The following is a 23,232-nucleotide window of genomic DNA, read 5'->3' on the forward strand; positions in this document are numbered from 1 at the left end:
GGCTCTTTGAGGTGGAGGGCTAGAAACAGTACTCATCTGTCTTTGGTCAGCGTTTTGTGTCTTCAGGGCCACAATTATGGATGTTCTTCAGTTTGAGACGCTGCCTTGAGGTGGCAAAAATTGAGGGGGCAGTTGATAAATATGATTAAATGATGAGAGACAGTTGCTGGGGTGTTTTTTTATCCTCATTATACTGACAGTCTGCCTCCTCAGTGACTCCTCTGTTGTCCTCAGTTCACCTGAGACAATCTTCCACAATTCGCAAAGCTTATAAGCGTGACACTGAATACAAATATCTGTTTATCTAATGACATTTGGCACCAGATGGAAGAGCTGACAAATGCATCTCCTGTGACACAGGAAGGGATCACTGTTCTTTTAGCCCCTGCTTGTATAGTCATGCAGAAGCACACAACTTTAGCCTCAAGCTTAGAAATGAAGAGTAATGAGCATAGGGCACCATGTAAACAAAGAAATGAATCAGATATATGAAACTCGGAGGAAACATGCAGGAAAACATAATGAGGCACATGACCTTTTGACTGGTTCAAGGTGATGGTTAAAATTTTGGGGAGATGAACACAGCAAGGCAGTGTAAAAACAGTTTTTAGTCTGCATGGATCGCAGCAGATGATGCCTCAATGAACATCATCAAATTTCAGTTTTCTTTCCAGTACATTAATGCTTCACAAGAGTTAGTCAGCAGCAACCTCTGAGTGATTCATACTGTCCGCCTCAAGGCTGTAGGTGATAAATGTTAATGATGAAGGTTTCATTTTGGAGAGGCTGATAAGTTGATCCAATTTACATGCAGCTTTATGAGGTAAATTAATTTGTAATTGGTGACACACATTGGTCATTAAACAAAGAAACGTGATTGAAATCAACATAGTTTGATATACAGCTTAAGTAGCATAGATTTGGCAACCATATGTGGTGTTCATGTTGTTGTACCGTTCCCCGTGCGGGGCTTTGAGAAGGGGCCTCAGACCCGACTGACGGCTCAAGAGGCCCAGCGTTGGGTTGCTGCAGGGGTCTCTGATTCAGCCCATGACCCCATTGTGTTTGATTAGGATTGGGTTCCTTCCGACACAGGTGTGGAAACATCCAGAAGATGAACCTCTTCTGGTCTGGAATGACTTGGGGGGGAAAAAAAGCAAGCTGTGTAAGCAAAGGAAAAGCCCATGTACAGCGACTTGAACACATTATTTATTTCTGTGGATTCACGTGCTTTTGTCTCTTTTTTTAATAGCAAATTTAATGCTAATACCATTAGCTAGTTAGCTCAATTAGCGGTGCAGCGAGCAGTCCAGGGAGGAATGCTGGCAGGGGGCGGCGCCATAACATAATGTCAAACCTGTGAGTGTTCGTGGGTTTTTAGTCCAGAATGAAAGGGGTAGTAGAAACCCAAAATGTTCAGCCCCTCTGCAGAAACTTTGGAAACCCTGCAGACAAAACAGCTGTGAAGACATTGCTGTATGTCTTTAGCGTCACATACTGGCTTGTATCCCCTTACTTACAGCTGAGTACACACACCATTCACACGCATGGTGTAGAGTCACAAGAAATGTCAGCATCATGATGAAGCCTTCTTTATTTGTAAAATATTTGGCTGTTATGAGTCTTTCCTCTTGCTGCAAAACAACCAGCTTTGGAGGGAAACAAAGAAAGAATAGAACAATGGCTAATGCACATTAATTAGTAACCCACTCTCTGATTGTTAACTTATTAATTATGCTATATGGCGCTGAGTATTGACCCTGAGTCCAAGGCAACGTTTCCAAATAGCTTTGCCCGACCATCGGTCCACGTCAAGACATATCAAGTTTTCTCTCATAGAAGAAATGAAGCAAAACAGGAAATGATTTAATTTGAGGCACAGCAATAAGGTGATTATTGGTGTTTTGGTCTAAAAATGGCTTAAATGAGCAATGGATTATCATAACTGTTTCAACCGTCATGCTATGAAATACATGTTAAGTATTTGAAAAAGCCAAAACCACATGTACATCCAAGTATCTCACTCTAAAATCCAATTAAATCCAGATTTTCACCCTCAATACCTGCTGTGTTCCATTAGCTAATGGGTAAAAGAAAAGGGACCTTTCTTCAACCCTACCCTCAACAGGACTGCTCATTGTTCAGCATTAAACTGTTACTCGCACTTCACAGGTGTTGTTTGTATGACTTTGGGTTTGTGGGAGATAATTCTGAGAAGAGAACAGACATGCTAACTCAACCTGGTTAAACACAAGCCAAAGAATGTACGTCTGACGTCAGGCCTGTAAGCATTTATTTACAAATGTGTCTTGTTGGCGCGAACTTCCCTGTTGGCTCATCAGTCAGTGACATCACCACGGACGTCAGACTGCAGCAGCCGCGGTCTTTAACTTAAAGTCGTAACATCAGAGTACTGTTTGACTATTTCAAGACGTATATAAGGAGTCATTCACTGCTGATGTTTGGCTAAACATCAAACTAATCTTCCTCTGGTTTTCATCATGCTTGCAAAGACTTGGAAACATTTTAGTTAAACATTAATTTTTGGGGGACGAAATCTTTCTCCTCTTGAAGTCGTGCCAAAGGCTTATTGTGTGCAGCTGTAATGCAGAAGGAGCTCAGCATGCTGTGCTTAATATGTGCATTGTTCTTGTGTAGGAAGTAATTAAGTTTTTGTTTGATTGGAACAAATACTCATTTTCATTCTGCTTTGTGGCTTCGAAAGGAGACGGGTGATTTACATTTTTACCTGAAGTTGGCTTTCAGCTGTTTTTGTTGTTGATTTCTCACCTTGGCATTTAGCACCCTGCTGTTTTTTTAAGGTAGATCTGAGGTAATAGTCTTACAACAGGCTAGGTGCCACCTCTTTGCCACACGAGATTCAAGTTTCATACACAAACACAGCACCACCTGTAACTAAATCCAGCCTCCTTGCATTGTTTTTGCTACAGCGTCTGTAGTTAATATTTTGTTCTCTGCGGTGTCTACGGTTGTCTGTCATATGTTTGTCTCTGAAGCCGTTCAATTGGAGGTTGGGATTCAGTTTTGACTTAGAATAAAGAGGACAGTGTAACGTTGTGGGTCTCAAGACTATGGAGAAGAGCAGAGAATCCAAGAACACCAAGGTAATGCTGAGTATTGTGGTGGTGGTGATCAGGACAACAGATTACTGGCTACTGTTACAGTTATCGTAGTATACAACATATATGCTGTTGGCTAAATGTTTTCCGTTTTTATTTTATATTGCATTTACAAGCAGTATATAACTGATCATTAAACACACTGTACTGTAGTTGTAGCTGTGTAGCTGTGAATGGCTACATAGTAAATAGAGCTGCAATGATTTGGCGATTTATGATTGTAAATTGGGAGTCTTCCAGTTTCGGGCTGTCGGTTGGAAAAATGAAGACGTCACTTTGCGCTTAGGGAAATTTTGATGAGCATTTTTCGCAGTATATTGTGACATTTTATAGACATAACTGTTAACTGATTCATTGTGAAAATAATCAACAGGTTATTGGATATTTAAAATAATAATTAGTTGCAGCCCTAATAGTAAAAACAAAGTTGTAATGTAATACATGTCTTCCAAAGAGAAGTTACAATTGCTGATGAAAACTGAATATAAGAGTACAACTATATTATAGAAATGTTTATGGAGTGCTTTAAAGTGCTAAATATGTTACTGCTGAATTCGCTAATGGTCTTGAAGTTTTAATGTAACAAAATCAGTTTCAGATGTATCAATTTCAGCTGATTTGGCTGTGGGGGAAAAACCATACAGTATCACATCTCATCACTTTTGCTGCTACAGTACATCTGTGCCTGTTTGTTTTCCCTGTCTCTCGCCCAGAGGGGGTTTCTGTTGTTTCACCGGGCCGGCCCAGACGTTCTCCCTGCCCTGTGCCACAGATCCCCTGGCGTTCAGCTAGCTTGTTGACTGTGTTCAGCTAGAGATCCTCTCTGCCCTGTCCTGAAAAATTACTGTTTACCACAAAGTTGGAACAAACCATGACCTTCTGGGGGGCACAAGAGCCCATTCTGACTATGGCAGCGGATATGATTTTGATTTTCTGGTATTTATGGTGGTATTTAGAGTATCACTGTGGTAAATAAGCAGATGGAACACAAAGCTTGTGTGTATGTGTCATCTCTGAGGTCAAATATGCATTTGCTCTTGCATGGGTGCTGTGCATCGCTTCAGGGCTTCCAATTGGAGTTAAGAGGATACAAGTTATTTGGGGTTAAGCTTGGGCCTCCTTCTCTACCCCAGATGACACACAGCTGAAAAATCCCTTTTATATTTCTCCTTTAGCTTGGTAGCATCATTACTCTTTCTTTAAATTAATAAGCACATTGCTTGAATTGAGGGAAAAAACATCTTATTTTTAGCTGAATGACATCAATCTTGTCTTTTAATTGTCGGCATGAAAGCATGCTTCCTTTTAAGTTTGAATTTTAGGCCGCTTAGCTGCTTTCCTGACCGGGTGCTTAACATGTGGGAAGTTTTTCGTGAGGAACCTCACGATGTGGAATATTTCTGCCCAGGATAAATTTGTTTGAGGTGCCTTAATCTGAGGAGGAAGTCTGTCAAGCCTGTTTGGTTGTGGTTTTTTGGTTTTTTGGTTTTTTTTGAGTGCAAACGCAGGAAAATGAAATGCAACATTGGGTAGTTTCTTATTTTTGTTTTTAGCAAAAGGGTCCCATGATTGAAACCGGCTTCTTAAAGTTGTTAAGCAACATTAGGAGCCATCATCTCTGCACATGCAACTGTAAAGTACTTCTAGCATCAAAATCAAGTGTGAATGTGCTGACCAAGTCCTGGTAACAGACACAGTCCACCTCAGTGTGACTGCCTGATAAATGTGGCCTCCCTCTCAGTATTACACAGCCCCTTTACTCTGTATGTGGTAAGTGGACCATAGCCAATGTTGGTGTTTTCACCATTACAAGTTTAGCAGCTCAACCTCTTTGTCCGCTCCAATCCAGTTAAATTGTTCAATGCACACACATACAAACAAAGCTGAGCTAGAAGGTGGCAGTCTTGGATGAGCGCCCATGGGTCCCAGTATTGAGTTAACATTCATTATTCACATGTCATTAGCCTCCCAATCAGTCACCATCCATAATGTAAAGGAGTGCACGGCGAGGTTAGAGAGATGAAGGGAAGGTGGAAGATCGTTAAGGTCACAGAAGTTAAAAAGAACACCCTGCAGTTGATATGACAAAAAAAAAAGATTATTCTTAGTTCAGCTCAATATATTCATTATATATATTTATATATATTACTGTCTCTTGGAGTATTTGCCTTGAGGTTTCAATTTGAAATAGGAAATGAAAGAAAATCAAACCTGGTTAAATATTAGGGGGTTTTTGGTTGACATAATGACGTTTCTGCCTCTTGCTGCTCTCTAAATTTTGTTTTAATGCACTCCGCATAATGATTTTTCCAAAATAGCAACCAGTGTTTTGGAAAAAAACCTTTTTACATGATGCTGAGTCATGTAGACCTCTTCTTAGGTGGCACGCTAATGTACTAGAGCAAGAGCAGCAGTGTTGCCATCCCCATTAGTTGTCCTCAGTGCCTCCCTTACATAAGGCATAATGAGTCTATGTGAGGCTCTGTCATGTCAGGTTAATAAAGTCATGTTAGTAGTGTTAGCTCAGGTCATCAAGCTTTGATTAGTAGTTTTCTTTTTTGTTTTAATACCAGCATGTAGCTGCTCATAATACCACACACTTCATTTATAAATACAGAGACTCATCTCAGTCTGCACCTCCGAATTTGTTCTTACCTTGTTTGTGTATGCTATAATGTGTAATATTAATAATCCTGGATGTCACAATGTGGCCAAAAAGGTGAAAAAGAATTGGGTTACCCTTCTGTCTTTAGCTCTCATTTTGCGCAGCAACACAACAAACCACTGTGTCATTTTCTCTGGCAGAACCCGCTGTTCTGAGCCCTGAGCTAACGTGTGGTAATCTTGTCCCAAAAAACATGTCATAAGCCCCTGTATCCCCTCCTCCTGAGCTCCCAAAATGACCCTCAATCCTTCACTGCAACTCTGAGCTTCTAAAGCTCCTCATCTAAACTCCATCCGATAAACCTGAAGAGACCAATAGCCCTATTATAGCTGGTAATAGGGTCAAGGGTCATTAGCACCATCAGCTGCCCAACTGAATGATGCACAGAAGTAGTTTTGTCTTTATCAGTATGAAAACATAACATGTATGCTGTTAAATATGTGTGTTATGATGCAGCCATTTTAGATTTTATTTTACAGAAATTCTAGCAGCATGGCTCCAGGTATGGAAATGTTGGTTGATCTGACAGTCTAGCACTTTGGTCCAGACTGAAATAGATATACGACTTTAAGTTAGGCCTGGTGCGTCAGGGGCTTAAGACTTTGGTGACCACCTGTTTTTTCTATTGCCAGCTTGAGGTTGACTTTTGCGGCTTTGATAATAACATCTCAGCAACTACTATTTTTATATTTTTACTACTCCCTTCTTGCTTAATTAATTTGTGTTTTTGTGTGTTAGGTTCTTACCATTGGCAAGGACTGGGAAGCTTTTGGATTAAAAGTAATTTCTGTCAATTCCATAGAGTCCCGCCCTAGATTTTGAGCAATAAATGTATTGTTCATTAGTTTTCCATCACTTGTTTAACACACAGTCCCAGTAATACAGATCATAACCATCTTGGGTCAGCAGGGGCAAAGTTTAGCTTTGGTTTTGATACCAGCGATTTCAGGGAACCCAATCTCTTGAACAATCAACAATTAAACAAGAATACAGAGGTAGGAGAGAGGGAGAGAGGGAGGGAAAAATGAAAGGAAAGGGAAACAATTCATCGCATTGTGTTTGCCGGCACAGGGCTGGACCAGTTTTGGCTGGATTGTAGGAAAGCGGAGGCTAAAAAGAGGCAGAGGGAGAAGAGGTAGCCCGTGAAGTGATCGGACCTTGAAAGACGAGGTCTTCTCAATGCACAAGGCCACGAATCAGACATAACTTGCAACTTCATCTCACACACACCCCACACACATGCAGCAATGCTGAAGAAGAAAAAGAATGAGGAAAGCAGTGAGCCCTGTGTGAAAAAGGTAAGACTACAGGGCAGAATGGAAGGAGAGAATGGATTGGGCTGGTTTTACAGCGGTTTGTAGGAAGGTGAGGATGAGCTTTTACCTTGCGAGGCAGCTGGATTTGCAAGATCACCAGAGGTCATGCAAGAATCCCTCTTGCCAACTTCTAAATATGCACTTGAGTCTGACCCACAGTTGTTCGGACCTATGAGCAGCATCCTGTGAAGAACTACTGGTATCTACAGGCATCGTTCAGGTGTGATGACGGCGATAGAAGGGTCTGTTCGTTTGAAAACAATGATGTTGGCTCCTAAAGAAGTTAGCATAGTTACTGCTCTAGCATCAGAACTGGAGTATTTCTTCATCGGAAAGAAGACCACAGAATGGCAGCGAAGGCTTTCCAGGATAGAAAAGATGTTTTTTGATTAACCAACTAAACTGGCTCTGCTTGTAGTGATTCCCTACTACATCATATGGTTAATTTACAAATGACTGGTTGAAGTTGACGCCTGTGATGGAAGAATGGTTCATCCAATCACCTGCCAACTTTTTTTGAGTGTCTGCCCCTTTCCAAGCAGTTTCCAAGGATGACGGTCATTGGGCTGAGGCTCAGGAGCTAAAGCGGGTTGTCCACTAATTGGAAGGGTTGATGGTTCGATCCCAACCTCCGGTTGTTCGTCAGAGTGTTCTTGGAAAAGAAACTGTACCCAAAATTGTTCGCAATGGCTGTTCCATCGGTGTGTGATGGTGTATGAGTGGCTTAACATGGCAATATTGTGGAGCACGTTGGATAGAACCCCCTATATACTGAATGGATGAATGTGGCATGCGTTGGAAAACCTTTTGAGTAGTTGGCAGACTAAAAAACATGCTATCTAAATGCAAGTACATTTACCGTTTGAGATTTAACTGCTTCGATCAGTGTCTGGAGGTTGAGAAGATCGGTTTGTAGAGGTTGAGAAGATAAGTCTCCGGATGAAGCTGAAATGGCTCATTAGCCAGTAAAAGTAAGCAAATGGTACATTAGTTTGTATTAGAGTATCAGGAAATTGTTTCCTTGCTTGTCTCTATGGGATATGGTTGATGGTCTTGTTCTCTGAGAGCTGTAATGTCCATGCCTGTTTGGAAAGGTGTCGACGCTACTGTCTGTATAATAGCCACGAGGAATTACTCAAGACATGTCCAGGAGATCACTGAACTGAGAGAAAAGGCAGGATACAGAAATGAGAAAATGGTTTATAGAGCTCTGGTTATGATGACTGTAATGTCCTTTGTGATGTGATGGCACCTCTATCCTGTGACAAACACTGAACGTCTCGTACATTGTGAGAATGAATGAGTGATTGAAGACACACGCAGCTTCCTGCTATCTGATGTGGATACATGTACACAGAGGATGCATCTGAGTTTGAAAATGTTTTTTTCTCTCTCTGATTAGAAAAAATCCTGAAAGCATTTGCTTGTGTTGTACTCAAGGTCGGTCTTTTCTTTTCAGTGAGGAGAATGAATGAGAAATGCAACTTGTTCTGCCGCTTTTATCAAATCTTTGAAGCCTTCAACCACCGCCGTCAGAGGACTGTGGCATTGAAAAAAGTCTAATTTTCCAATGCAAATCGTGACAGAAAGATTTCCTGTGATTTGTGGGCGTTTTTCAACAGTTTTTTGTCAGATTGAAATGGCAAATTATACACAAAACGTTTCATGCCTCACTGCACACCACCCCCACCAGCATGTCCTGTCCTCGTTGCGTAGTTTCATGATGGTGATAAGTCAGCTACTCATACTCTAATATTATCAGAACATGAATTATGATGCATCAAGCTATTGTAATAGCGGCAAGATCAACAAAGCGTTAGTCGTGTGGTTAGCGTGTGGCCTGACTATAGTGTCACCTCCATTCCACAGAAGCAGGATGAACTGTTGAACCTTGTGTCAGCCATGTGGCCTTGTTGATAATAGCCTCTTTGTCTCCATTATCTGGTAAAAGTCAGACTGAACTCCAAGCTGGTCTCCTTCCTAGACTGTAGTGTACTTGTTCTGTATCTTCTTTTTTTTTAATCTATAGTTTGTGTGTTCTTTCTTATCTCTAAAACATTTAGTTTTAATTCTGTTTATTTGGCTGTCCTGATATAAACCCAACATGACCTGGAAAAGAGTTGGAGTCATTAAAGATACAGTTTTAACGATACCTCTGAATGAGTGGCTGTTGAATGTCATCATAACCCTAGTTAATGTTTTACTACAGTTTGTGTGCTCTTACAAGAGCTGTGTGTGTGTGTTTGCAAAGCCTGGTGTGCCCACAAAAAGAAGTTGTTAAAAAATGTCGTCTAACGGTTCTGATCTCTGTCCCCTTCTGTTCTCTCTCAGATCCAATTTGCTGACCAGAAACAGGAGTTCAACAAGCGTCCCTCCAAGATCGGCCGGCGCTCCCTGTCCCGCTCCATCTCCCAGTCCTCCACAGACAGCTACAGCTCAGGTAAACACACAAACACACTCTCGCCTGATTGCGCTATCTCAATAACCCACTACTTATCAGACATGCCGGTGGATGTGTGGATGTTTCCATTACGTTTTTTACAACACCAAAGACGAGGAAAGTGTTCCACCTGGAACAATAGTTGTCTGTTTTCCTTTCTCTTTAGCTCACTTCAGTTCTCGTCTCTCTGGCTCTCATTCTCACACTCTGACACTGCAGTTCATGTGAAACAGTGGGCTGTGTTAGAGGATTAGCTGCTGGTGTGGTGGACTGGAGAGGGGGAAACGAGGGCAAGTAATGGCTGAGTTCTCAGTATCATTCATGACCGTAGTGGTTACAGACAAAGTTCGAGAGACAACCACCATAAATGAATTTGATGAAATTTATGAGGCGAGTGTCTCAGCGCTCACAGAGGTCATTAGTTAAGGTTTTAACAGCGGAATGAGTTTTAAAATCCATTAGCGATGCAGCCTGTGAGAGAAGAAAAAACACTCCTTCTTCCTTCATATCATTATACTTTTCAACTCTCCGGAGATTTCCATCAGTTATACCACTTCCTTTCCTCTCCTCATTTTGACTCTTTTTCGTAACTATCCTGTCATGTCTGAGTAAAACTGTAAAGAATATTGGTAAATAAATTGCCCTCAAAATACCAGTGTAGGGAGGAACAGAAGGAACAATTACACTGAGTTACCAGTGAGAAGGCAACCAGATGAACTATATAATCACGTGTATTATTAACACAATATCAATATCTAATTTTTCGATATCATGATTATCGTGATATCTCAACACTCCTAAGCTGGACCCATCAAACAAAATAGGTGCAAATTAATTACAGACAATTGACTAATTGATTAATCGGCTAAATGTTTCAGTTCTGATTGAGGTGATCAAGCAGAATGAGGAAGTGTTTCCACAAGGCAGCAAAACCAATCGAAGACGTTCACACAAACACAAGTGTTTTTGGAGAACCTGCTTGATTATGCTTCCATACAGCTTTACACACCTCTCCACCAGAGAGATCCTCCGTAATGTCCTCTGGCTTGCCACACAGGACTTCCACTGAAGCAATCAAAGGGAACAAGTCATGCACTTACTTGACACTATATTTCTGGGCTCTGCGCAGTGACTTTCTGGAATCCTGTCACCGTGAGGTTTCAGCAGAGTTTCCCATGACTATAGGACAGTGATAAGCATGCTGTACTTTCCAGAAGTGTCCATATGGCAAAATCTTTGGTATTGAGAAATGGTAGCACAGCATCATGATTAGAGAGCCTGATATAACTAAACCCGTTCTCTTTTTCTGTTTTCTCTCTTGTTTACATTCTCTTTAAGCTGCTCCATGTATGAAGGCTCTTTGACTTCCTGGTGCGTGTCGGGTCATTCACAGGGCAATGACACCATTAACATGATGAATTAATCTTTGTGTGTATGATGCCGCTTGCATAATGTTGTGTCTAGTGGCAGAATATGATGGACAAACAGATGGATGGCAGATTGACAAATGGACTGCCAGTCAGTATAAGCGGATGGCCGTAAAGTGCCCCTCAGGGTCAGGGATGCTAAAAAAAAAATCAGTCTAGTGAATATTCAGCACTCTAACTTTGAACAGATGAAACATTTTGGTCCTGTGACTTCCCAACAGCACATTTGCAGGCCGCCACATGTTTTATTTATTTTTTGTTTTTTTTATTTTGGCATCATCTCCAATAAGTGTCAGCTGAGAAAAGAACCTTGTGCTTCTTTCTTTCAGGAAAGGAAAAATCAGCCTAAAAATGTGTCATTGTTTTGTTTTTAAATGAAAACACTTGACCATGACCATGAAGAGTGGTCAGGTTGCTCTAGCATGATGCAAGTTTTTTTTTCCACTGCAAAGCAAGGTATAGAAAAGTGACCACAGCAGCGTGGCTTAGCATGACCGTCCTCTGGTGTGAGGCTGTAGCAGAAAAACATGTCACCTTTAAATTCATATCTGTATTTGGTTTGTACCGCTAAGATAAAAATTGGCGCACTGGATGTTGAGTCACTTTTTCAGGTGAGAGTTGGATTCGTTTCCCTCTAACACACACCTCCTGTTCTTTTCTTCCTTCTTTCTCTTCAACTTTCTTCTCTCACCTCAGTTCTCATTCACCTTCCTCCTGGAGCCAGATCAGGGCTCATTAAATCACTCTACCTCCCAAGAACCTTGCTCTCCAGCCTGTGGCTGTCACGTCATGACTAAAATAATGATCTATAATTTTTTTCTCAATATTGACATGGTGATGAGAGCACTTAGTCTTGCATTTATTTCACTCTGTGATTTGACATGCTCATTTTGTTCTGTCCCGTTAACATCTTAACTATCACCGGCAGCGATTGCAAATGAAGTGAAACGTCAGTGCTGCCTTTAGAAACTTGTGCGGCCCTTCTGTCTCCCCTTTTGAACCCTCTGTTTCATGCTCTTTCTCTTTTTTTTCTCCCTCCTCTCTGCTGATTCCCTGTCTCCCATAATTCTCTCACTAGATTGCTTCTAATTTCTCTGATGGTTCCCACAGTGCAGAGGACAAACTGAACACACCAGTAATACGTTTGCCAAGTTTACTGTGGTATAGATTTTGTTGCATAAGAGATCCTCTTAAGATGTCTATAGAAATATAACAGATATGTTTATGAATTACTATATTATAAGTTTAACAACATCTTAGTATTTTTGGAGGGGAAAAGGAGAATTTAAATGTTATGTTAATTGTTTATATAAGTCATTACATCATATTTTAAGGGAGCTCCACCAATTTAAACATCAAAGTCTGTTTTCAGGGCTTCAGTACTGTTATATAAGTGAAAAATGTTGTATAAAGCCCTTTTTGGCTCCAGAGGGAGCTGCAACAAGTCTTATTAAACGCCTCTAGTGATTTCACGTGAGTCAGCACTTGTTAGATCTGAAGACTACAAGAGTTTACCAAACCCCTGACCGCTACTTATCTCTGCTTTAAGCTAGCACCTAAAGGCTACATTAGCTGCTACTAGCATAACACACCTGAATCTCAGACTGATCTTTCTACTGTCCAATTGAATTGTGAGTAATGTAGGTATGAATTTTGACAATGCAGAAATGAAGGGAATAAAACAAAGACAATATCTCTGATGCTGTTGCAGCAATGTTTAACTTTTAACTGTCCATTTTGGTTGGGTACAAGAAATGGTAGCCTTAAATTAAAAATCGTGAATCTCTCAAAACAATCTCGGACTGATGCCAATTGTTAGGTTTAAGTTGTGGGATAGGCCGAGTACAATATATTCTACATTTGTTTGAAAAAGGCAGATACTGAAGTCTTTTGATTTTGAGTTTTCCGACACCAGCATGTTCTTTTTCTTTGTCCCAGTATCCTTTGTGAGTGTCAGTACATCCACCCTAATGACCCCTAAGATCTCCCCAGCTCACACTCTCCCCCACCCTTTCCTCCTGTCAGTACGGATGGGAGATTTCAAAAGAAAATGGTACACTCATGGATTATTACCTTTTCTTTTTTTAAAGCCTTTCCCCTCCTGGCACAGTACAGTGTGTTCTTTAACTACAGTATTGTTACATTTCTGGCAGGCTACTCAGTCTTATCTGGTACTGGTACATGGTCATGGTCACAAAGCGTGGTAGGAGTGATATTGGCATTGCCTGGTGGTGTACCTGCTCTGTACAAGGAGGACAGCACCTGTGTAGTGAGTCAGCCTGAGGCACAGGGACCACATATTGCTGGTGCCAGACAAAGAGGCAGCTCCTTACTGAGCATGTTGCCGTAGGCTGAGGGGCACTACTGTTTATATCTCACAGAGGTGATGCCTCAGATAATGATACCTCTCAACGATGTGTTTTGTTTTACCGTGCAAGTGTGAAAAAGCATTTGCACTCTGTTTATGTTACGTTCTACTGCAGTTTCACACTGCAAGAGGCTAGAGTTGTTCTGCTGGCTGAAAAGGTTTTGCAGGCAGCTTTATGATCAATTAAACTCGGTGCTGTGCACAATCCGTGGCCTCCAAAAGTTAAATTGTAGGGCTGGGGAAAGTACAGGCTTTATTCAAATTAAAGGAGCCAAAGGCACGTTGTGTTTGTTCCGCACTTTGGAACCTTAAAGCTTTGGCTAAGGCGAAGGCAAAGCAAATTTATATGTGTGGCACCTTTCAACAAGAAGGCAATTCAATGTGCTTTATGTAATATATAAAGGCTGTATTGAATAAACACAGCAATATAAAATAAACACAAGGAAATATAAAGATACACATAAACGGGACTAAAAATGATTTAACAGGAGAATAAAAAACAACAATGCAGTGAAATAAAGGAATATAAAGTCCCAAATCCAATTTAATAACATTCAGTGACAAACAGAAAAATTGTAGGTCTTGACTTAAAAGAACTGAGAGTTGGAGCAGATCGTCTCTGGGATTTTGTTCCAGGTATGTGGTCCATAAAATATGAATGATGCCTCTCCATGTTTAGTTTGAACCCTGGGAACAGTAAGCAGACCTGTTCCAGACAATCTGAGAGGTCTGGAGGGTTCATAACAGAGCACCAGATCAGAAATGTGGTTTGGCCCTAAACCATTCAGTGCTTTGATTCTTTGAAGCCAGTACATTTTGTAATTATCTTAATGTTTTAGGTTAAAATTTAGGTTTAAGTCTTTAACTACATCAATATTTCTTGTGTTTGACTTGAGCTCTGACTTTTAATAAAGTATTAAAGTATTCCAACCAGTTTAACCGATCAAGACCATAACAAGAGAAATCTCTGTATTATGCTCTGGTTGAAATTCTTTAAGGCCAGGAAGGGGTTAAGCTGTTAAAAAACAGCCTTTTCTCTGATTTTCTGATGGTGGAGGTTTGATATGGGCCTGTAATTGTTCATTAGTGAGGTGCCTAGATGGGTTTTTTTTTTTTTTTAGAGAGAGAGAGAGAGAGGCCCAGGCTCTCAAAATTGCTGTTATTAAGCCAGAGTCAAAGGTGTTCACTACATGCAGAGCAATCGAGGCAGCAAGAGGAGGATTTTAATAGAATAGAATAGATATACTTTATTGATCCCAAGCTGGGATCAATAAAGTACACAATAATGCACAATTGACTCCAAGGTTATGGCTGTTTAGATCAAATTGCTGATGGAATTGGTTTTAAGTGGATGCAAGGGCAATATAGACCGTTGCATTGACTTGAGACTTAAGCAGGGACAGTAAGCAGAAGGCTCTCCTCTTCCACACCTATTTCTATTTCTTATCTCTATTATATTGTTTATTTTTTACTTTTTATTATTGTTTAAGTGTGATACTGTCCTTTGGCTGCTGTGACTAAGGAATTTCCCCATTTGCGGGACAAATAAAGGATTTCTGATTCTGATTCTGTTTCTCGAAGAAAAGAAAGGAAAGAAAACTGCATTGTCAGTCACCACAATCTTCAGACACTTGGAAGTCCAGAGTGTGCGCTTTTATTGTTTGCGGCCTCAGTCACATGCTGAGTCAGTCAATAGTTTGCTTGCACTGGAAAAAATGGCAGTTAGGAGGGGTTCACTGCATAAGAACTGCTACAATGTTGTCTTGGTCTAAGTTCCAGTTAAAACATATACAAAACATAATCTGAAGGCAGACAGTATGCCGTTTTTTGGGGGTGAATTGAATGTCAGAGCTTCAAGTTTATCAGTGAATCCCAAAAGGGGTGAGGCGGCGGAGAGGGGGGAGTGATGGGGGGAGGAATTAGGAGACTGAACCATGAGCTGGTTGTCAACACGCTGACACTGAGGCTGTGACGTTTGGTCTTTGTGGGGCTGAGGCTGCTTTGTGTCAGGCTGCATCATCGGAGGCCTGGCTGATGGGTGTCACAGACTAAACCAAAAATGGTCCGTCTGTATTTTAAGTCCAGGTCTGCTTGGGGGAGGACATCTGCCCCCAAAAGATTCCCGGATACCCAGAACAGATTTGTGTCATCAATAAAGTTGATCCCTTTGAGGCCTCAGGTTTTGCTAGGACATGTTTCTCAGTCTGAAGAGTCTGCTGAACCTGTTGATCCCTGCATTGGCCGTGGTCCACAGAAAGAAAAAAAATGGTCTTCCAGTTTTTCCAGACTGAGACGGTTCAATGAAATCCTGCTTTAGACCCTCTGACTGCTCTCAGCAAACATTACTGTCCATGTCCCTCCACATTTAGATTGAGCCACCATAGCATCTGGGAAGCACTGTGTTTTAATTAACTTACTCATGTTTCTTATCACATCTAAAGACACAATTTAATGTACCTCTTTTTGTGAGAGATGCTGAGTATTTTAGCTTTGCTTCACACATGACTTCTTTGCTTTTTTTCTGTCAGCTGTCACTCTTCGTGATACTCCTATGTGTGGTCTGTGTTCATGCCCAACTTCCACCAGTCAAAGTGGCTGAGCTGAATCCACAAATTCTGACACACTAAAGTCTTGCATTTATCTTTAGGTTTAGCGCCCAGATTATCCCATGACGTAGAAATCACATCAACAGCACAAGATTTAACTGGTTTAGTTCCAGTGACTTTTGGGAAAGTTATGTTGACATTTTAAAAATAGCTGTCCAACACACACATCTTTCTCAAGTACGGCAATCAAGTTACTATTTGGGTTGCTTTAACATTTTGGGCAGCAGAAGGAAGTTTGTTGTTGTAGGAAGCCTCCTTAAAGGTTTGTAGTTTAAATTAAGTTGGAAAAAGTAGCAAAAATAACAGCAAAGTAGGAATCAGCCTCTGCTTTATAAAATAATTCTGGGAAGAAAAAGATTATGTCAATAATTACTTACTCATTGCAAAGACTTTTGTTTGACAACTCGCAACACCCATGTGTATGTGTGTGTTTCCTTTTTAGCGGCGTCATACACGGACAGCTCCGACGATGAGACGTCTCCTCGGGACAAACAGCAGAAGAACTCCAAGGGCAACGGAGACTTCTGCATCAAAAACATCAAACAGGCCGACTTTGGACGCAGAGAGATCGAGATTGCAGAGCAAGGTAAACCAAATACTCGTCACGGTTCACTTATAAAAGGGAGAAACTTGAGGGTTACTGCTGAAGGGGGCTTGGATGCAAGTCAGCAGCCAAGTTTTGATCCGAAATGTAACCAGATTTCTTTTAACAATGCCTTTTCATCTTACTTTCTTAAGCTGATGCAGTTTGACTTCAGGGTTTTTCAGTATTGTGGTGCAATGCATTTCACTGTCAGGATTTTAGGCAATTTATTTCACCAGCTATGCTTTCAGATACAGTTCAGCTGTCAGCATTCGCAATTCTAGTCGCAATTTTCTAGTCATCAGTGTGAATGCTGACGCAGCACTCAAATTGTGTACCATTAAACCATTCTAGCAGAAGAGGGTGCAACAGGAAGGCGTCAAGAGCGTCAGTCAAACCATGAACGATGAGAAAAATGTTGCAAATATGACTTTGTTTCATGTATAAATGTGTTGAACATTACGGTTTCTTTTCTTTTTATCGATGCACCAACTTGTATTTTTTGAGTTTGTTTTGTTCCCTAAATATTTCTTGCATTTCTTGTTGTTTTTTTGTCTGTTTTATACTAAATTTGCATAAAAACGGGTGAATGGAAACCCCCTGATTACTACAGTAATGCAAACATAAGGGCATACTACATCCTGCTTTCATGTTTGTGTGTGTGTGTTGCTGGGTGGCAATATGTCCCCTGTCACTATAAGTGGGAACACGACTTAAGAACCAAAACATTAACACAAATTATTCACATGATCATTCCCTAATTACTTCACATACAAAGAGCCTCAGCTGAACCCTGCAGGCTACACACACACACACACACACACACACACACACCACTTTGAGTCAGTGATTTCTTCAGCTGGACGAGTCGATGGATTAGTGAAGAAGTATTAGAAGGATTAAATGATGGGAATTCCTTCACCATCCAGCTGATTCCTCTCTCCACTCATGTGTTGTTTGTTGTGTTTCCTCCTCCGTCAGAGATGCCAGCCCTGATGGCTCTGAGGAAGCGAGCCCAGGGGGAGAAGCCCCTCGCCGGTGCCAAAGTGGTGGGCTGCACCCACATCACTGCCCAGACAGCTGTGAGTGGAAATACAAAACACACAAACACACACATCCTAAATATAATACTTCATCAGCTACAACAAAAACTCAGACTTGACCCTCTCTTCTCTCCTCCTCAGGTGCTGATGGAGACCCTGTCCGCTTTGGGTGCTCAGTGCAGATGGGCAGCATGCAACATCTACTCCACCCAGAATGAAGTGGCAGCTGCCCTGGCAGAGGGAGGTGAGTGTGTGTGAGTGTGCGTGTGTGTGAGTGTGCGTGTGTGTGCGTGCGTGTGTGTGTGTGTGTGTGTGTGTGTGTGTGTGTGACACCTGCCCGTTTCTATTATCCTGTCTTAAAATATTCAGATGCTCTCTCTTTCACATCTTCCAGCATATTTAATATTTTTCTGTCTGCTGTGCATAAAACGCCTCCTGTCTCTTTCTAGGTTTCAGTGTTTTTGCGTGGAAGGGTGAATCAGAGGACGACTTCTGGTGGTGCATTGATCGCTGCGTCAACGTGGAAGGCTGGCAACCCAACATGGTACACACCTACATTCTGAATAAAGCCTGTTGAAACATGGGGAAACTTTATTTCTTTCTCTAGCTTGTTGGTGGTAATGCATCTATTTGATGGCGGGTAAAAGTACAGGACGGATCATGTGTGCAGCAGCATTTTGAGATAAATTTATAGAATAATTAATGAAAAGATTTTGTCCTTGAACAGATCTCAGTGAACTTACTGAACTGAGAGTGTGTAAACTGACCGTGCTCTTTCTCCATCTTTTTCACACTTACTCATTAATATTTCCTGTGTCAAATATTCATCTACCACTCTACTTTGATTGTCTTGTCAGATCTTGGATGACGGTGGTGACCTGACTCACTGGATCTATAAAAAATACCCCAACATGTTCAAGAAGATCAAGGGCATCGTAGAGGAGAGTGTCACCGGTGTGCACAGGTGGGAGTCGCTCACAAGGGTTGAAAATATTCCATTGCTTCAGATAAAACCAGTTGTCTGTATTTTTAAATGAGAGAATGTACAATTTAAATGTTTACACAAAGTCGGACACTAAGATGCAGACTTGTTTTTTCCACTCTCACATAGTTTCTCGTGTGGTAACATCGCCATCTAGTGGTGAAATGTAACCACTATTACATGTACTGTGATCACACCAGTGCAGAATAGGTGTGTGTATAAAGGAGAATTGGAAATGGAGCATTAAATGTTGACATCTTTCTTTAATTTGTGTGTGTTTAGGTTGTACCAGTTGTCCAAGGCAGGAAAACTGTGTGTTCCCGCCATGAATGTCAACGACTCTGTGACCAAGCAGAAGTTTGACAACCTCTACTGCTGCAGGGAGTCCATCTTAGACGGGTATGAAGCACTCTCCTGTTTAACCTCAGTAGGTAGTATAAAACTGAACATGTTTGTTGTTGGAGCGTTTGCAGGGCATTTACAACCACCTCCTCTCTACTCAAAACAGTCTGAATAAATATGAGGCCGCCAGTGAAATAATTGCGTTTCTGTCCTCAGCCTGAAGAGGACCACTGATGTCATGTTTGGAGGCAAACAGGTGGTGGTGTGTGGATACGGAGAGGTAAGAAGGACATTTTTCTCATTCTCTTACAATCTCAGACACAGTACTTCTTCTCCTAAATACAGGTCAAGTGAAAAACCATTGACAAATATTCTCTAAAGCAGTGATTCTCAACCAGGGAAACCTAAACACCAGGGACTACTTTTCAATTATCCAGGGCATGTGGAAGATTGTGGAATAGTTCTATTTTATCTATTGATGATTATTATACTTATTATTATTATTATTATTATTATTATTATTATTATTATACTTACTTAATTATGACAAATAATATAACAAACAAATAATAAACGGTAAGAATACTTTTCTTTAAAAGGTAAACATGCCTTCAATGTCATTTTTTAACTTTAAACATCAACAGTTACAGGATTAACATACCTAGTATGAAAAATATTATGACATTCAGTTTTGTATCTTTAAAGGTGCAATATGTACAGTAAGAGACTATTGTGGCCTGAAGAATTCAGGATAACAATATCATCACGGTATCAACAGAACATATGAGAAACAATAATGCTCAGATAGTTTCATCTTTAACTTTATTTATTGTGTGTTTCGTCCCCTTTTGAATTAAATTCTGTTTTACTGTGTGGTAATGTCCCATGTCTGTCATCTTCAGGTGGGAAAAGGCTGCTGCGCTGCCCTCAAAGCGATGGGCTCCATCGTCTATGTCACAGAGATCGACCCCATCTGTGCCTTGCAGGCGTGGTAAGACTCGGCTTGTTCAGTATGTCATGGCTCACCGCTTGGGTTGACATCGCATTAGTCTCATGTTCTTTGTTGTCTCTCTCCCGATCACAGCATGGATGGCTTCAGGCTGGTGAAACTGAATGAAGTCATCAGACAAGTGGACATCGTCATCACCTGCACAGGTCGGTCCAGAAGAACAATCTCTGTCACGTTTGGCTAGTCAAGTAAAATTTTTGAGGGATTTTCCACAACTGAGGTGCGAGACATAAGATTTAGTCACACTGTTCTGTCAGTGTTGGCTCAGGATGACTGGACAGATACTCTGTCACCGTCATCAGTGTGAGACAGTTACTAATCAAGTCCTCAGCTCTGCGGCCAGGGAGTTGTCCCGAACACTTAATTGGAGCAGAGAATTACTTGTCTCTCTGCTTCGTTACCTAATGATGCTGGCAGGCCGAACGCGGAGGGCTCTCGTTAGGGCGACTGCAGACGAACAGAAAAGATGATAAGAGGATAATAAGGAGAAGAAGACGCACGGCATTTGTGTAAGATTTTCCTAATGAAGTTACAAAGTGCTGTGAAATAAATAAAACGAGACAGGCATTAGCTCTAATAAGGTCATGTACTGGTGGATTCATTAAGGTCGATTCATTAGAGCCCTTGGAGCAAAATTTAGTTAAAAAGTTCCTAGTCAATTAATGATGCTGCTGTAGTGGAATAAGAAAATCAGTCTTGCTGGCTGCTGCATATGAAATGATTTGTCCTTCGCAGCTAAATACAAGCCATCCATGTTCTCAGTTTACAAAAAACAGAGCTGTGAGTAAGTTTTGTTATAGACTTACTCTCGTTTGGATCAACAATTCAGATGGAAACTGTCACTGTCTCCACTGCAAGTTCTGTTAGAGACGTGTGTTAAAGAAGCACAGCGCAGGCAGGTGGAGTCGTCAAACTCAATCACATTTTCAGACTTAATTAACTACGCTACATGGTGAGATAAGGAGTAATTAAATGGAGGACTATAAAAACCTTGTTTTACAGAAATGGATACAGACTCGGTCCACAGATTTTCTGTTTTGGTTTTCTTTTCATTTGATAAAACACACTTTCTTTGTCTGTCATTCCCTTTTCGTCTGTGTCACAGTTTTGCTGTCTCACTGCTCTTTGTGCATTTGACCTCATATTTCGTTCCCTCTCATCTCTCTCCCTCCCTCCATCAGGCAATAAGAACGTGGTGGTGAGAGAGTATCTCGACCGCATGAAGAATGGCTGCATTGTATGCAACATGGGACACTCCAACACCGAGATCGATGTGGTCAGTTACCAACTTGCAGAAATTTGTGATGCAACTTGTGAAGGTTACAGGCCTGGTACTGCTTATTTCTGAAGTAAACTAACAGAGACTGGTGGAATTATACTTAAATTTAGGCTCTAAAAATTGAAATCACGATGATCTTGCACTTGTTTTTGAAGTTTCTTCATCTGTAGCCATCAGTTTTTTTTTTTCTTTGTCCAGCCATAATAACTGTTTACAACTACTGCTGGGTGATGGAAAACTAATGTACACGAATGATTAGTTGAAAGAAAGAAAACTGTCTGACTATTTTGATAGTCAGTTAGTTGTTTCGGTCATTTTTCAAGCAAATTGTCAAACATTTGCTTGTTCCATCTTTTTAAACGGGAGGATTTGGTGCTGTTCTTTATCAATTATGACAGTAAATGAACGAGTCTTTGGGTTTTTGTCTGTTGGTGGGACAAAAGAAGCAATTTGAAGACATCACTTTTGGCTCTGGGAAATTAGTAATGAGCATTTTGCACAATTTTTGTGGATTTATTGGACTGAGAGATGAATCAAGAAAATAAGCGGCAGTTTAATCGAGAATGAAAATAATCGTTAGCTGCAGCCCTACAGACATTTATTTACAAGAAAATCTTCAGGACATTAACTCATGAGCTCATGCAGAGTGTTTTACAGTGTGTGCATCATTAAAATACAGTTAAATCACAGAAATTAATAGCAAGCGAAGATAAGCGTCACGGTGCACTGATTGTTTTCTCCTAACCATAAAACACTGAGACACGAGTGCTAGGAATAGATAAAATATGAGAGAAATTAAAGGATTTTCTCTGAATAAACGGTCAAGGGAGCAAGAGAAAGTTGTGACTCACCTCTTAAAGTACTTCAGTCTGTACTGATTCAGAAATGCCCGTGGTGGGTGACGGCTCAGCCCGACAGAAATAAGCAGCACATGAATGCCACCGAAAACAAACAGTCGCTGATGATGTTGTGCTCATTCGTCAGGCAAGCCTGCGGACTCCTGAGCTGACCTGGGAGAGAGTGCGCTCTCAGGTGGACCACGTCATCTGGCCCGACGGCAAGAGGATAGTGCTGCTGGCTGAGGTACACTCATACTGGATCACACTCTCACACACTCTTACCCAGAGGACATATAGCTAGAAGAACTTAACATTTCTAGTTGGAAATTGAGACTGTTATGTAATTACACAGATATGATGAGACATTATGGTAATGTGTTTGTGAATGGTTTTAGCCATCAGTAGTCGAATCATGCACATTTAATGAACTTCCAATTGAACAGCGTCAACAAATGAAGTTGTAGAAACACACATTCCCGCAACCCTGCATGTGCACAGTGCAGGTTAAGACCAGGTGTGTGTATGTGTGTGCTACAAGCCGTGACAGAATGAGAGCAGTCTGACAGGGCCAGGCAGACAACCTGCCAGCCCATTGATGCCTCTGTCTCTGCTGCTGTTTGATCTTCAGCAAGTTTCAGCCACCGTCCTCACCCCTTCCGCCTCCATTATCACGCTCTGTTCCAACAGTTCTGATCCAAAATAGTTGTGTTCACAAAATGGTATTTATTGAAAGAAGTGATACATTGTCTGAAGAAAAGAGAATTTAAGAATAGCTGACTTTCTTTTAAAGTTTCAAAAAGAGAAGATATTATTCCATCCTTCTTTGTTTTGCAGTGTAACACTGTACATTACACTCATGCATTTACAATTGGCTCCATTGCTAAACCAGAGAGATGGACAACAAAGACAATCTGAGCTGTGGAGGCTCTTTGTGTCCAGTGCTGAGGGTTCAAAACCGCACTGTGAAACAAAGAAACCAAACCCTCGTCCACAATATAAACCACACGCCATCTTAGAAGAGTATGGGAGTGATGGGGAAAATTGTTTGTCTTTTGATGAGTCATGATTCTTTTAGTGTGCACTGAACATGCGTACATAAAAATATAATAAAGGACTTATTTATCTTAATAAGGCAATGTTATTGCTTAAAAAATGGTATCTGCAAAACTCTTAGTGCAGACTTAACTGCTAAT

The 23,232-nt window shown here is 41.0% G+C and overlaps 1 protein-coding gene across 1 annotated transcript in view; it reads left to right on the plus strand.

Moving 5' to 3' along the window:
• ahcyl2b (adenosylhomocysteinase like 2b) overlaps window positions 1-23,232 on the plus strand; it is a 47,025-nt gene that overhangs the window by 19,617 nt on the left and 4,176 nt on the right. The window contains exons 2-13 of the mRNA XM_073480501.1: window positions 9,453-9,561; window positions 16,405-16,548; window positions 17,527-17,627; window positions 17,730-17,832; window positions 18,038-18,132; window positions 18,446-18,552; window positions 18,853-18,969; window positions 19,129-19,192; window positions 19,815-19,903; window positions 19,997-20,067; window positions 21,103-21,197; window positions 22,185-22,283. Coding sequence (XP_073336602.1) covers window positions 9,453-9,561; window positions 16,405-16,548; window positions 17,527-17,627; window positions 17,730-17,832; window positions 18,038-18,132; window positions 18,446-18,552; window positions 18,853-18,969; window positions 19,129-19,192; window positions 19,815-19,903; window positions 19,997-20,067; window positions 21,103-21,197; window positions 22,185-22,283 — 1,194 coding nt within the window. The remainder of the gene's footprint in view (window positions 1-9,452; window positions 9,562-16,404; window positions 16,549-17,526; window positions 17,628-17,729; window positions 17,833-18,037; window positions 18,133-18,445; window positions 18,553-18,852; window positions 18,970-19,128; window positions 19,193-19,814; window positions 19,904-19,996; window positions 20,068-21,102; window positions 21,198-22,184; window positions 22,284-23,232) is intronic.

This window comes from Pagrus major, chromosome 14, assembly GCF_040436345.1.
Source record: "Pagrus major chromosome 14, Pma_NU_1.0".
Taxonomy (NCBI): Eukaryota; Metazoa; Chordata; class Actinopteri; order Spariformes; family Sparidae; genus Pagrus; species Pagrus major.